The sequence below is a fragment of the Pyrgilauda ruficollis genome, unplaced genomic scaffold (genome assembly GCF_017590135.1).
Source record: "Pyrgilauda ruficollis isolate IOZ18807 unplaced genomic scaffold, ASM1759013v1 scaffold9, whole genome shotgun sequence".
NCBI classification, from domain to species: domain Eukaryota; kingdom Metazoa; phylum Chordata; class Aves; order Passeriformes; family Passeridae; genus Pyrgilauda; species Pyrgilauda ruficollis.
The window spans coordinates 6,066,165-6,080,930 of NW_024531043.1; the positions used below are offsets into that span (position 1 = coordinate 6,066,165).

At 37.0% G+C, this 14,766-nt stretch overlaps 1 protein-coding gene across 1 annotated transcript; it reads left to right on the forward strand.

The window, feature by feature from the left end:
* The first annotated feature begins 18 nt into the window (after positions 1 to 18).
* On the forward strand, positions 19 to 12,832 carry CDC45 (cell division cycle 45). Its single transcript, XM_041488684.1, has 19 exons — positions 19 to 107; positions 1,245 to 1,304; positions 1,597 to 1,689; positions 2,137 to 2,274; positions 2,856 to 3,002; positions 3,943 to 3,998; positions 4,595 to 4,643; positions 5,225 to 5,286; positions 5,672 to 5,722; positions 6,605 to 6,724; positions 7,078 to 7,209; positions 7,586 to 7,684; positions 7,934 to 8,095; positions 8,296 to 8,434; positions 8,797 to 8,880; positions 9,341 to 9,459; positions 9,914 to 9,990; positions 11,182 to 11,248; positions 11,908 to 12,832. The coding sequence occupies exons 1-18, from the start codon at positions 57 to 59 to the stop codon at positions 11,244 to 11,246; spliced, it is 1,704 nt and encodes a 567-aa protein (XP_041344618.1). The 5' UTR covers positions 19 to 56; the 3' UTR covers positions 11,247 to 11,248; positions 11,908 to 12,832.
* The last annotated feature ends 1,934 nt before the right edge of the window (positions 12,833 to 14,766 follow it).

The following is a 14,766-nucleotide window of genomic DNA, read 5'->3' on the forward strand; positions in this document are numbered from 1 at the left end:
GAGCGGGCGCGGCCTGCGGCTGCCGCCCGTTCCCGCCGCGCGCGCCCGTTCCCGCCATGTTCGTCTCCGACTGCCGCCGGGAGTTCTACGACCTGATCGTCACCCAGGTGCGGTGCGGGCAGCGCGCCGCGACCCGCCCGGGTGGCTCCTCTCCCCGCTCTGGGCTGCCGCGCTTCCCGCCGCCTCACGGCGCAGGGGCGGTGCGGGGCGTCCCCGCTCTGCCCGCGGCGGCTGAGGCGCTGCGGTGCTCTGGGCCGGTGCCGGCCTCGCTCCGGGGGCTGAGGGCCGGGAGCAGCGCGGCCGCGCTGAGGGCCGCGGGTCCGGCCGTCACCCGGGCCGTAAAGGTCCCTTTCCCGGGCGTTTTCCCCTTCCCCACCCTTGGGAACCGGGACAAAGCAGCCGAGCGCGGTGAGGTCTCGCCAGGGATTTCACTTACCGTTCGCCTCCTTCCCAAAAGTGTTCTTGTGTGTTTTGGGTCTCTTGCTTAACCATGACATCTCTGAACTATTTATTTTAATATCTTTCTAATTGCTTTGCTGTTATTTGCCTAGACACTAAATACTGTTTTCTGTCATCTTTAATGTTTTTCCCGCAGTTTTGTAGCACATCTGTTTGCTACTTGTATTTTTAACCCAGGGCTTACTTAGCTCCCATCACTGTGGTCAGGTGGTGAAGCTTTTGTTGGACAATCTTTTGGCATTTCTACCAATGAAACGGTGTTATGGACTGTGCAAATGAAAGCATTTATCTTCATTTCTCCAGCTGTGAGCAAAATCTCAAAACACCCTTCCCCTAAGACTTAAAACAACACCCTACCAAAACAAACAAACAAAAATCAAACCAGGCAACCTCTCCCTGCCCCTGCCTCCCTAAAACAACCTTGATTTCAGGGAAAGAATTTCTTTCCCGAGTTGTCTTGCTCTTCCTTTTGCTATTGGATTTTTTTTTTAGTTGAAACTGTTGCAGATCTGTGCTGAAAACAAAGGTCATTCTAAACACAATGAAAATAATTGTAGGCCTTGACTAGGTGTGAAACTTTGGGAATGTGGAGTTGCTTGTTTTTAATATTGACAGATATCCAAACTGGCTAATTTTGGTTGCAGTGTCCATTCAGAAGCAATCTTGTCTTATGCTTGTGATAATCTCTATCTGATTTTCTGGTGTCTCAGTGTTCTATGCATTTAATGTACCAGCACGCTCTATTTGGCACCTATATTAATCCTATTATTTTCTTATTTTTACAGCGTGTTCTTCTTCTTGTTGCTTCAGATGTTGATGCATTATGTGCTTGTAAAATCCTCCAAGTAAGTCTTGGTTCATTGTCACTGCAGGCTGACAGTATGAGAAAATATGTATGCCCTGGGGAAAATATGTGTGAACTGGGGAGAGGGGGAAGCTGTAATCTGCTTTTGTAACATTTGCTTCCATGAGTTGTGGCACTTCAAGCTGGTGAGTGGTGGTCTCAGAGCTCATGCAGATTTGTTATCTGGGATGTCTTTATTGTAAGGGTTTGTATGGAATGGAGTCCTGGCTGGTGTAGCGTTGCAGAGAGGCTGTTTCCCCTCCCCTCTGCTCACAGCTGTTGCTTCCTTGCAGGCTTTGTTTCAGTGTGACCATGTGCAATACACACTCGTGCCAGTGGCTGGGTGGCAAGAGCTTGAAACTGCCTTTCTGGAGCATAAGGATCAGGTGAAAAAATACTGGAGAAATTTTGAGCTGTAGCTCATCTTTTGTAAAGATAAACTGCTTCCCTTCCCCAATTTAAAATGTCAACACTTAACTCATTATTATTAATGGTTTCTTAAAACTGTGGTTACATTTTAACATACCAGTAATAAACTTGTCAAGTTTTTAACATCACCTCCAACAAATGTGCTATGATGTTGATAGAGTCCAATGAAGTTTGCACACAATTTGAGATACAAAGGTGCTGGTATTGAATGCCCAACATCCCTGAATTATGTGCTTTGCCTTAAAAAAAAAAATTCTGCCTCAGAGACATCAAATATCAGAAAGTAAACACAAGTTTTGGCAATGATGAGTGCTTTGTAGGTTTTGTAAACATATTTTCAGCTTTCCATGTTTCCTGGCAATTTAAGTAATAAACTTCCTCTTTTTTTCTGCTTTTCTTTGCAGTTCAAATACTTTGTTCTTATTAATTGTGGTGCCAATGTAGACCTCCTGGAAATCTTGCAGCCTGAAGAAGACACTTTTTTTTTTGTATGTGACAGCCACAGACCGATCAATGTAGTGAATGTTTACAATGACACACAGGTAAAACTTTCCTTTCATAAAAACCTTCCCACAGTGTGGTGGAGAGCAGTGTAGTGCTTTTCTGTGTTTGCAAAACTGGTTAGAACATTAGCTTGTAGGTCAGAAAGCAGCATTAATAAATAAATATTTGCAGTAGTAGTGTACATGACCAGAAAAAAATCCTTTTTCCAGCAGTGAAATCTCTAACGTTAGCGCTGTGGTAGTTGTCAGCAGTAAGCACCTGTTAATGTTGTTGCTATAAATCAAACTGCCATAAATCAGGGGATAAACATCCCTCCAGAATGTGACATGTATTATTTCTCAGCATCTAGCAACACCTAAATATTAAAGTATTAAGCACAAATTATTTTAATTTAACAAGCATTGAAATGATAATTTTTTCAATAATGCTCTAACAAAGGAATATGGATTTTTACTCTTATTTTCTATAAGTCAGTATGGTATTTGTATTAAAAAACAATATTTTGTTATGCCAGGAATTAATACAGCCTAAATGAATTTTTAGTTTCTTTTCTAAGTAAGAGTGCATTTTGCCCACTAAATAAGATAGTCACTCTAAAATACAGCTTTCTCCTTGCTAGATTAAGCTGTTAGTCAAGCAAGACGATGATCTCGATGTTCCTGCTTACGATGACATCTTCAGAGATGAGGAGGAGGAGGAGGAAGAGGACTCAGAGAATGAAAGTGATGGCTCAGAGCCCCTAGAGAAGCGCAGACGTTTTGAAGAGGTTGGTTTCACTGCTGGGTTCTGAAAGGAAGAAAAAGAACACTGCTATTTACATATATTTTACATCATAATAATATTTGAGTTTAAAAATTGTGTTCTATTACATTACAAATCCAAGTTCAAGATTTAAAAATAACCTACAACAACAGGTAGCTTCACATAAACAAAATATTTATTTATCTGAACTACACAGAAATATTTTCTCCAAATTAAAAAAAAAACAAAACTGTTTGAACTTACTTATGCATAATTCTTTTATAATCAGTGAACTGGATAGATCTGTCTCCTAATATGTGCTGTGGGCTTGGCAGTCTAGCAGTAAAATTGTTTAGATATTCACTCCTTTTACAAAAAAACTGTTTGAGAAGACACAAGCTCACAAATAGTTTAGCAATGCATTTTGTCTGTGCCTGTAGCAGTAAACTAACAAAAGTATATTAATTGTACACATGAAATTAAATTTGCCATGTCACTTGTAGCATATTTTCTATTTATATTATAGAAGCAAGCAAAGGCATGAGACCAGCAACATTAAAGGACAACTAAATATAAAGACATCCTTAGATTTAATATATATTTCATGTTATCTTTGTTATTGTCCCATTAGCATTGGACTTTTTTTTCCTACTAATATAAAAAGGGCACTGTTTTATCCAAAGAAGCTATCCAATTCAAAAGAAAATTACAAATACACAAAAGCTTTTCTCAGATCTGTTAAATATTTCATAATGATCTTATGTGTGCTCCTTGGCAATATTTTTGATAATACTTTTCTCATTAGATGTTGTTAATGGCAATTTTTTTTTTTAAGGAAAAGAAATATTTTAAATGAGAATTTTAATTACATTAAAAAAATTAAAGTTTAGTAATTGAGGTATCTAGATGCTAATGTATTAGAATATTTTTTCTAGCTTTTTAACATCCTGGAAATTAATTTACAGGAGATAATAGAGAGGACAATGAAAAGGAGACAAAGGCGAGAATGGGAGGCACGCAGGTGTGTAAATGGGTTTTCCTGGTGTTGCTTCTTTTTCTTTCATTCTTTGATTAAAATTGTGTCAAGAATACAAACACAAGGTAGCAAGCTGTGATTTGTAAGATGCTTTAGTTAGAATTTTGTTTAGAAAGTTGAGAGAGATATTTGGTATATAAAAATAAAATGTTTAAATGGAAGAAATTGTAAATAGTAATTTAAAATTTGAGTACCAATAGGTGCATTGGCTCACTTAAAACAGCTGTAATATTGTTATCTTGTCTGTCTTGGGGTGAAATTTGTCCTTCTGTTTTCTACTTTTACAATCCCACTGTAGTCAATAGGAATGAGCAGGAGCAAATCAGATAAAATGGGATTTGGGGAATAGCCATATAAATATTTTTCCTTTTTGCTTTATGAATACATTTCAGTGCAGTTTCCACATTGTTACTAAAGTCTAATTGCCTTGCAGATAAACAATTTCTAGTCCAAGTTTAATATTTTTAATTGCTTAAATGAAATTTAAATATTAATCACCATTTCTGGCTTTTTTTTTTTTTTAATTGGCTCCAATGGCCCATTCCCCACTTAGTAAAATCTGGTTTTTTTCCCCATTTTAGACGAGAAATTCTTTTTGATTATGAACAATATGAATACCATGGAACCTCAGTAAGTATAAACTCTGTTTGCCATAAAACTTCAAGATGACTGTATAGGTAATTGGACAACATCCAATGTTATAATTATTACAATTTTATAATTATTTAATAATACTATGCAATATAATAATATTATTGCATCTTGCATTTTTGTATCTTATTGTTGTATATATATATGATGCAGTTTATATATATAAGTAACTTAATTTAATGCTTTATGGCTTTTTTTTTTTTTTTATCTTTGCAAGGGTATCTATCTATTTACAAAATACTTTTGCATGTAGGGAGGTTGTTTGTCTTTCAAAGTGTCAGGATATCCCAAACACAGCACTTAGAACTTCAAACTGTTCTTTCTGTCATTTGGCCTCTCGGATTATTTATATTTAATTGTTTGCTTTCTATATAATGCAGGTTTACAGAGCTCTCTAGAATATTTTTCTTTCTACTAAGTATCTTAGGAAGAAGCTGTCAGACTGTGAGACTGCAGGGTGATTTCGAGGGCTTTAGTAACATGTGCTAGGGCTTGGCAGATTGAGCTGTTCTGTTTGCTTGTCTTGTGTTCATTTGTCTTTTTGCTTCTCCCTCTTGTAGTCTGCAATGGTGATGTTTGATCTGGCATGGATAATGTCTAAGGACTTGAATGACATGTTGTGGTAAGTTTCCATCATCATTTTTTGTAGAGATTGGAAGCTTAAACCTGCCGCAAAGACAGGCATGGTTTCCCAAAATTATTTGGTTTCACTATGAGATTCCAGTTTCTTTTGGGAGTGGATGTTTGTCTTCAATGAGAGGATGCATCTGTGTAAATTAATTAAAAACAACAACAGGTTTTGCATGGAAAAAGGGAGAATGGTACTTTATGTCTATGTCTGTAAAAGAGGGAATAGTAGTAGATAACTTTGTTATTAACTTCTCTGTGCTGCTGGTAAACAATGTTTCTGGTTTGTTCTGTTACAAACTTAGAGGGTTAAATATACTCTACTGGAATATTTGTTGGTTTAACCTTTTTTTCTATTTCTATTTTTCCAAAAAATTTAGGTGGGCTATTGTTGGCCTAACAGATCAATGGGTCCAAGACAAAATCACTCAGTAAGAAAGTTTTTGGTTTTTTTTTTTTTAAGTTTATATTTTTTTTTTTCTTATTGTTTCTCATTTATTTGTCCGTCTTTTAAGATTTTATTTTTGGGAGTAGCTAGCAGCAATTAGTAGAGATCAGGAAACATAAGGATATTATTTTAACAGATATAAGTAATTAACAGTGATATTAAATATATTAGTGCCTGAATGTGATCTGTTGCCTCCCAAAGATAGGAATGTATATATCTAAAAAAATATTTTCTATTATTTAGAATTTTTAAGCTAACTTTGTTTTTCACAAAATTTTAAATCAATCACTTCTGATCTGGGAGGAAATTGTGTTTAATGGTAGTTTACCTGAGCATGAATTTGATACAGCTTTATTAAAGGAAGAAACTTTTGTATGTTCTGTATCCTCTGGGTTCCTTTACAGTTTTAGATGACAAGTTTCAGATATTTTTTCTTCTTTTTTTATTTTCTACTAGATATGATCAGAATTGTAGTATTACATGTGTAGACTTAAATTCTGGTGTTAAATTTTTACTAATACGTGAACATTTTAAAATAGATAAGTGTAATAAGTAACTTATTTGGTCAGTCTATTTTTTGTTTTTGTTTTGTTTCGGATTTGGGGGGTTTTTGTGGATTTTTTGTTGTGATTTTTGGTTTGGTTTGGTTTTTTGGTGTTTTGTTTGTTTGTTTGGGCTTTTGGGTTTTTTGTTTTAATTGCCTGGGTAAAAAGATGAATATTGAAAAAACATTATTTAACGAGTTGGGAGGGTTTAAAAATCTACCTACAGTTTTCATGCTGTAGACATTAGGAAGCATTTTTATTTTTTTGTAATCAAGAACAAAAATTCCCAGGCAGAAGTGACAACGTTGTTTTTGTTTCAGAATGAAGTATGTGACTGACATTGGGATCCTGCAGCGCCACGTCTCCCGCCACAACCACCGCAACGAGGATGAGGAGAATTCTCTGTCCATTGACTGCATGAGAATTGCATTTGAGTATGAGTATCCTTAAAGAAGATCTGGGGTGAACCCCTCTGGAATTTTTATCTAGGGGAAAAAAAAATCCCAGCACCATCTCTGCTGAGAATGGAAATAAAATAAAGGGAAATCCAAATGTTTTGTTGTGCACGGGTCCATTTTTCAGCTGCTCGTGGGGCTTCAGTTCAGCTTAACCCTTCAGACCTGGCCACAAGTCACCACTGCTGCCCTTGGGTTACATCACCTGAGCTTCTCACTGCATGTTATGCAGCACAGACATGCAGTACGTAAGGGCAGCTGAATCCTTTCCTACTTGTGGAGTTTGTAGGGTCAGAGGATATTTGTGTTTGCCATTGTTTGCCATAACTCCTGCTCAGCCTGCGCCTGGCACTGTACCAGCACTGGTCTCTCTATGAAAGTCTCTGTAACACCTGCTACACCTCTGCCAGCCTCAAGCTTTGGTCTGTGCAAGGGCAGAAGAGGCTCCAGGAGTTTTTGGCTGACATGGGGTGAGTTATAAAAATTTGGATCTTTTTTTTCAATGACTTACAGGAAAATATTCAGAACATAGCTTGCAAGTACTCAAGCTGTCAGCTTTTAAATATAATTGTGGGGCTCTGAATAGGTGGCAGTGTCTCTGAGTTACACAACTTGTGTATTGGTTTACAGGGAACACTTGCTGTATGCTTTTACGGAACGGCAGCTCAGTAGAGTAACCCCTGCTTCCTTGTATTCACTTTCCAATGACTGAAAAAACAAATGCATGCAAGTTTAGTCAGACTTAACCTTGTTAAATTATCTAATTTTAAAAGTTCTATGAGAAAAAGGCAAAATACTTGTTTCTTCTGGCACACCTGTCAATGAATTTTTTCCTTCTGTTCTTAGTTTGCCCTTGAAGCAAGTGAAACAGAAGTTTAATTCCATGGACATGTCTTTGAAAGAAAATCTTCGGGAGATGATTGAAGAATCTGCAAACAAATTTGGGTAAATTGTTTTAAATACAAATGTTTTATCTGAAAATACTTTTCAATTAAGTTCAAATATTTTTGTATGGAGATGATCTAATATGTTGTTTTTAAAAATATGATTCTTAGATTGACAAAGTAACACTAGATTTGTTGCAAATGTTAGTACAAGGTTTTTTTTCATGTTCTTAAGATTAACATACTGGGGAGACAGCTGGTCAATGTTGATAATGCTAATAAACTTTCCTGGGTTTATTTCATTTTGCAGAATGAAAGATTTGCGAGTTCAGACTTTCAGCATTCACTTTGGCTTTAAGAACAAGTTCTCAGCAAGTGACATAGTTTATGCAACAACTTCTCTCATGGAGAACATAGAGAAAGAGGGGCCTGAAACAACTAATTTCATTAAGGCTTTGGACAGTCTCTCCAGGTACTAAAAATATGTCTCTTCAGTATTTTGCAATTTTATTTAGGACAATATATTTGGATTATGGATCTAAAATATGAATTGTTGCTTCATAAGCTATTGAAAAAATCAAAATATCCCTGAGAATAGTATTTTGATATAATTTTTATATTAAAAACTTTATTGTACTAAGGAAGTGTCTATTTTTATTCTTTTTGTTGCAGGGGTAACCTGGACAAGCTGCACCAAGGACTGGACCTAGCCAAAAAGCAGCTACGTGCCATTCAGCAGACAGTGGCCAGCTGTATTTGCACCAACCTTGTCATTTCCCAGGGGCCATTTCTTTATTGCTCCCTCATGGAGGTCAGAACTGTGTGTTTGGGTTCTCATTTGACTCTCTTTTTTGACTGTATCATCCTTGAATAACAGTTTCCTTAAGTGCTTGGCACAGCAAGAATTACTCTGCAAGAAAGAACCCATTGCTCTGTACTGTGCTGTCCTGTGATGGGTCAATATTGACATTGCTCTGAACCTCCCAAAGGAGAATCACCCCTCATAAAGGGGAGAGGGCTTTGCTGCAAAGCTGGGTGAGCTCAGCCTCCTGTATTGTGATGGTTCTTGTTAGTGTTCTTTGAGCCACACACAGCTTCTAGACTTGTTAGTAGATAATAAAACTAAGTAACAATTATCTTGGGCTGTAATTGAAATAATTCTTCTTTTCCTAGGGCACACCAGATGTGAAACTGTTTTCCAAACCAGTGTCTCTATGTCTCCTTAGCAAATACTTGCTGAAATCATTCGTTTGCTCTGTAAGTAAATCAAAAGCATTTGACTCACAAACTTCTTATTGGTGTAGTGCTTACTGTTCTGTCACATACTTGCAGTTGATTATTAAAAGCATTAGAGGAAACTATTAATATTTTTCTGCTGATTGATTGGATGATTTTAGCATATGTGTGAATGCTGCTCTAGGGAAGATACCTATTTGGAGACTTCATAGCATTGAGTTTTCATTACTAAGATAATAACAATCTAAACATTTGTTAATTTTGTAAGATTTGAAATTTCACTGAAATTCCTATTAGTCCTTAAAGTGACTTTTACTGTAAGGAACAAGTGAATTAAGATATCCTGTAAAGAAATCACCTTCTGTTGAACTGCAGAATATCTGTATCCCTAGGTGGCTCTTTGTAATGCTATCTCACATGGAGAGCTGATATTAAATTGCTTTCTGAGCCTTGTGTAACATAGAGGCTTTCTGACTTCCAGACAAAAAACAAGCGCTGCAAGCTGCTGCCCCTGGTCATGGCTGCACCCATGGATGTTGAACAGGGAACTGTCATCATGGTGGGGATTCCTCCAGAGACAGAAAGCTCAGACAAAAAGAAGTAAGCAAAGTGTTTACAAGTTCTAAACCTGTCTCTGAAGCAAATATATCTTTCCTGTTTTTAAGCAAATATATTTAAGCAAATATATGTACCTGTTTAACACTGCTTATGTTGACTTGAATGATTATCCTCAAAAACACACCTTCTGCATACTGTGTGCATGAGGTACTTTGAGAGAGGATATAGATCTTCAAGACCTTCCTTGTAAGGTTTTTTCTTTTCCTTCCCTCTTAAAAGAGGGAAATAGTTTACTATATGGCCCATTACTTCATTTCTAAAAGCCTCCAATGTAAAATTTTTGCACATGGATAAGTGAGGTGTGTGTTGAATACACAGCACCTGTAAAAACATCTGGAAGCCATTTCCCCCTCTCAGCCAGGAAAAAATTCCTTGCTTTTACCTCAGTAAACATCCTTTCCCGTGACACTCATTCGTGTTCGTGCTCCTGCCTCAGCTTTTTCGGGAGAGCCTTCGAGAAGGCTGCGGAGAGCACCAGCTCGCGGACGCTGCACAACCACTTCCAGATGTCCAGTGAGTAGCGGGGCCTGCAGGGGGCGGTGCTGGCGCGGCCCTTGCTGAGGGTCCGTGGCAAATCCAGACCCTGGGGGGAAGAAAAACAGTAGACAAAGAGGAGGGACCAATAAGGATGGGATAGATAAAGACATCTTCGTGAAAGTTGGAGAATACGTGTTGGCTAATGTAGTGTGGTAGATGCTGAAATGTCAGGCAAAAACCACGTTTGAACAGACTCGAGCTATTTGAATAAAACACAAAATGTGCTCACTGCCAAATGTCTAGAGTCATGAAATATTGCCTAGGCAAAAGCAAAAATTAAAAATTATAGGGAAAAGACCTGGTGCCAAATTCTAAGATTCAAAAGACAGATATTGGCAAGTATTCCTGAGTAACAAAAGTGTTGATATCACTGCATTCTGCTGATGTTCCCTGGAATGAAAATTAATCCAACAACACCATAGCTGATGTTGGAAAGACACAGTATTGTAGAGGGTATAGCAGACCCCAATTTTAAGTTCTTTTCCATGATACAAGAGTGAGGGAAATCAGTCAAAACTGCATAAGTACAAGATGATTTCATGGTGAGCCATACTCACTGCAATATGGTCACATAGAACAGTCTTTTTTCCCCAGCACCTCAAATCTAAAACAGTAAATACAAAGCTTTTTTTTTTTTGTATTTTCACTGGGAATCCCGAGCGCTGCCTCCCACTGCACAAACCACAGAGCAGCCAGCCTGGCTCTGAGAGCTGTGTTCTGCCTACACTGACAGAGTGCACATGTGCACTTCATTTCCAGTCCATGATGTTATCTGGGAAGGCTTTAAATTTAGCACCCTGTATGATGAGACATTTAAGCAGTGAAATCAGCCTATCTTGCACTTGCTTAAAAAAGACACAGGCTTCTTAAACAATATCTATCTATGCATGTTGAACATACACAGAAATATTCTTAGATTTAATAAGTGCCTGCTCTGTTGTGGAGTGAGCACCTACAAATTAGTTTGCTAATATTAAAGCACAAAAAAAAACCAATATCCTTTGCATTTTGTCCAAATAGTTTCTCCTTCTTAAAGGTGAGCAAGAATATAAATTGGTATACTCAGGCTTATTGTTCTTCAAGAGAAGATACCTGGTATATCTTCTGGTGATATCTGGTATATCTTTCTGTTATTTTCATCCTGTAATGAAATATTTCATATTTTAGTAATTGAATTGAAAACAGAAGATCGGAGCAAATTTCTGGATGCACTCATTTCTCTCTTGTCTTAAAGGTAAGACACTATAAGCATTACTTTAAAAATTATTACAAATCAAGTAACCTGCCACTATCTGTAGAATATTTTTTAAAAATATGGCAACTTTTAGTGAAAATATAAATTGAAGCTAAAAGTTTCTTACAAAGACAAATATTTTGCTTTGGAGGAGGAGCCAGACAATGTGAAAGCTAAATTTTTTCGTCCTTAAGAAATTTATTTAAGTTTCATCATCCATGAGCTTCTCTGTCATTGTTCCTAACTTTTTGTGGTTTTTTAACTTATGGTGGAAAAGGAGCATCAGTTTGTGTTGTGAGAGAAATGGCAATGTTAGCTAATTGTAGCTGATCCTCTGTTACTGACATTTAATTCTGATGGCTTGCTTGAGCTCAGGATGGAATTTTGGCCACAGCAGTGCCACTGGCTTTGATGTTAATGTAGAATTTGCATTTTTCTTTCCCAGTGTTAGGGTTGTAGCCTAGGTTGGTTGTAGTTTCTACCTGGAAGAAAGATGGGGATATAAGAATTTATTTGTAGTTGTCAAGTAGCTGCACACTGGTTCAAAGCTGTTCCTTAGACAGCAGAGACATGCATGGCTCACAGGATTTCTACATCCATTTGTTTCCTTCTTTACACTTTGACTACTGATTGTTTTGTCTTCTGCTCTTGTTATGCAGTGGTGCCTTTTGGCTCCTTGTGCTGGAAGCTGAGGATGACACCCTCTGAAATGGTTTTGGATGTTCCAAAGTTCATGGTGCTGCAATTTTGGTGTATCTTAGCTACTGGTACAGGCCTGGACTGGTGTTTTTATGCCTTTTGGGAGGTCAAAAGGATTTTGATCTCAGCACAGAGATATGGAACACTTCTCTTTCTAAACATCCCACCCTGGTAATGGCAAAAGCTGTCACCTGGTATTTGTACATTGGATTTCTATTTATCAAGCCTGCTTTTTTTAGTAGATGTACTCTTGTGATGTTCAGTTGTTGACTGATAACAAAAAATAGGTTTTGAAGTTCCATATTTATATTACTGTTCAATTGTACTTTTAAAATTGTCTTGAATGTTTTTTATTTTTTAAACAAACTATTTGAAACTCTCCTTGAAGTTCTAGAATGCTGAAAATGTTTTTTAGTATTATCAGAATGAAGTCTTGTAGTTTAACTGAAAGACTTGTTTTGTGAGAGGAGTTTTTAGATTTCAGGGTTTTTAAAATCCAAATACTGAGTAACTGCCAAATACCAAATGAAAAATCCAGGGAATGCCAGTATCAATAAAGCCTTTTTAACCATGCATTGGGATACTATATTGACTTGACTCTGGGAATAATTTTCCTGGGAGAAGGCTGAAGTGCTATGATAATTCTGTGTAGAGTGCAGCACTGTAAATATTGACAGAGTAGCTTACCCTGTTCCATGGCAGATTTGATTTTACTTTGGTCATATGAAATGGCTCACTGGCCTTACCCTGCTGAGCTTTGGTGGCTGTGTATATGTGTACATGTGGAATGCTCTTCTACTTGAAGTGTTTGCGTGAATTCACAGTGACTTCAATGTTTTCATGTGTATCATTACATCGTTCTTTGTACATATTTTAATGCAGATTAATTTAATATTAAATGTGATTTAAATGTAGCCAACAGAAACCTAATTAAACTATATTTTTATTCAAAAAAGAAGTTGGTTTGGGTTTTTGGGAACTTTTTTTTTATATGTTTTCACCTTATCTGCATAAAATCCCTGTGCCAAGCTGGCATGGTCAAAAATTTGTGCTTCCTAAAATAAAGCAATGCTGCCTTTTGGTTTTGCATGCTTACTAGGTAGTATTGGCAATAAATTATATTGCCCCTTGCCAGCACATTTTGGGTTTTACACAGCATACAGAAATTCTGTCACTTTTCTGAACCATCTTACTGGGCTTTAGGTCTCTGGAAATGGAAAAATAGAAGTTTGTGCTGTCTTTTGAACAAATAGTGCCAGGCCAATTAATATGTAAATGGTACAAGTCTCTGTGACAGTGAAGTGCACTTCTAAATATTTTCACTTTATCTTTCAGCTGCAAACTGCTGAGTAAATTAAATTAAATCAGATAAATGTAGGAAATTAATTTATTTATCACAAAATAATCACTGCCATTTCCACAGTATTTAATGACTAACTAGTTCAGCCCTATCATATATTTAAGACTTCTTTTACTAGGTCACTGTCATGTTTTGAAAAATGGACAAATTTTCAGGCACAAGCACCCTCTAGCTTCATCACGTTGTGTCACACTGGGAGGATGAGAAGTGGGAGTTAGTTTTTATGCTGGAATGTGTTGGTAATTGTTTCCTGCCAGGTTCTTCAACCAAACGTGTGTAACATAAAACATAAACTTTCCTTGTCCCTCCTTTATTGTTTTTCTTTGTTGGTTGGTTTTTGCTGGTTTTTAAGGTTCAGTTTTTCCCAAGATTTGCTGGAAGTGCCCAGAATGCTTTTCCAAATTTTAGAATTGGTCAGCTGTTGAACTGATTCCCAGGTCATCCAAATGTGGCTATAAATCTGTCAGGAGTGTGGAATGCTGTGTAAAAAGAAAGTTATTTAATCTACATGGACACCTGAAGAAGTCTCTGCCAATAGAGAAAAATGTTGCATGTCAGCATTTTACAATGTGGGCAATAGAATCCGAGGCTCCTTATTGTAATTTATTTTAGGCTACAGAATTTGTTGATTAATATGTTAATACTACCTGGAGAATAATTGTATGAGGAGATTGTGGAGTGTTTTCATTCAGCAGCAGTAACTTGGTGGTTTGAGTGGCCTATTGAAATTTGTGTAGGTTGGGTAAAATGGTCACTTGACATCTCTGCCTGAAGAGATAATTATGCTTTTGACTGATTATCCCTAACAGAAATTGTGGCTCTAATGGCTCATCTTAAAATAAATAGAGCACTGAGAAATCAACCTGGCCTCTGAAATATACAGTCATATTCTAGCCATGTCTGAATGCAAATAGAAACATTCCCTAAGGATTATATTGAAGCTGCAGTAACTCTTCCAGTGTTTGCTTGCTGTAATAGCAGCCTCCTAATCAGTTCTTTAAATATTTCTGCTGCTGCTAATCTGAGAATAATAGCAGTATGAAACAAATCCTTTAAAATGTTTTCGTTTTTCTTTAACAAAATAAAATGTTGAAAATCCTTAAATCCAAAGTACTGAAGCAGCTGAACAAGCTGATTTATGCCATTCCTGCTCAGTGATTCATGGCTGGGTTTTTTATGGGGTCATAAATTTAAACAAAATTGAAATTGCACAGTAAGGATCTGATTTGATTGGAATTGAAGTGAATCAATGAAAGAATGATGAAGGAATTGTGGTGACTTAATAGACTTGTACTTACCAGTGTCAAGGTTGCATAGTGGGTAAGAATTAATTCTTTCCTCCTTTCCTATTTCTCTTTAGGAAAAAATATAAAATTAAGGAATGTTACAGCTTCCTTGTATGAAAAACCTGCACAGTCTGTGCTGTTTGACTGTGGCAGTAACAGCCACAGGGGGAGGC

What these genes read in the sequence shown, in the direction of transcription:
- CDC45 (XM_041488684.1), top strand. Translation starts at nt 57, where the DNA reads ATGTTCGTCTCCGACTGCCGCCGGGAGTTCTACGACCTGATCGTCACC. An exon ending in ATGAATACCATGGAACCTCA is followed by an intron (nt 4,644 to 5,224) that starts GTAAGTATAAAC and finishes TCCCTCTTGTAG; the next exon opens with TCTGCAATGGTGATGTTTGA. An exon ending in TTTATTGCTCCCTCATGGAG is followed by an intron (nt 8,435 to 8,796) that starts GTCAGAACTGTG and finishes TTCTTTTCCTAG; the next exon opens with GGCACACCAGATGTGAAACT.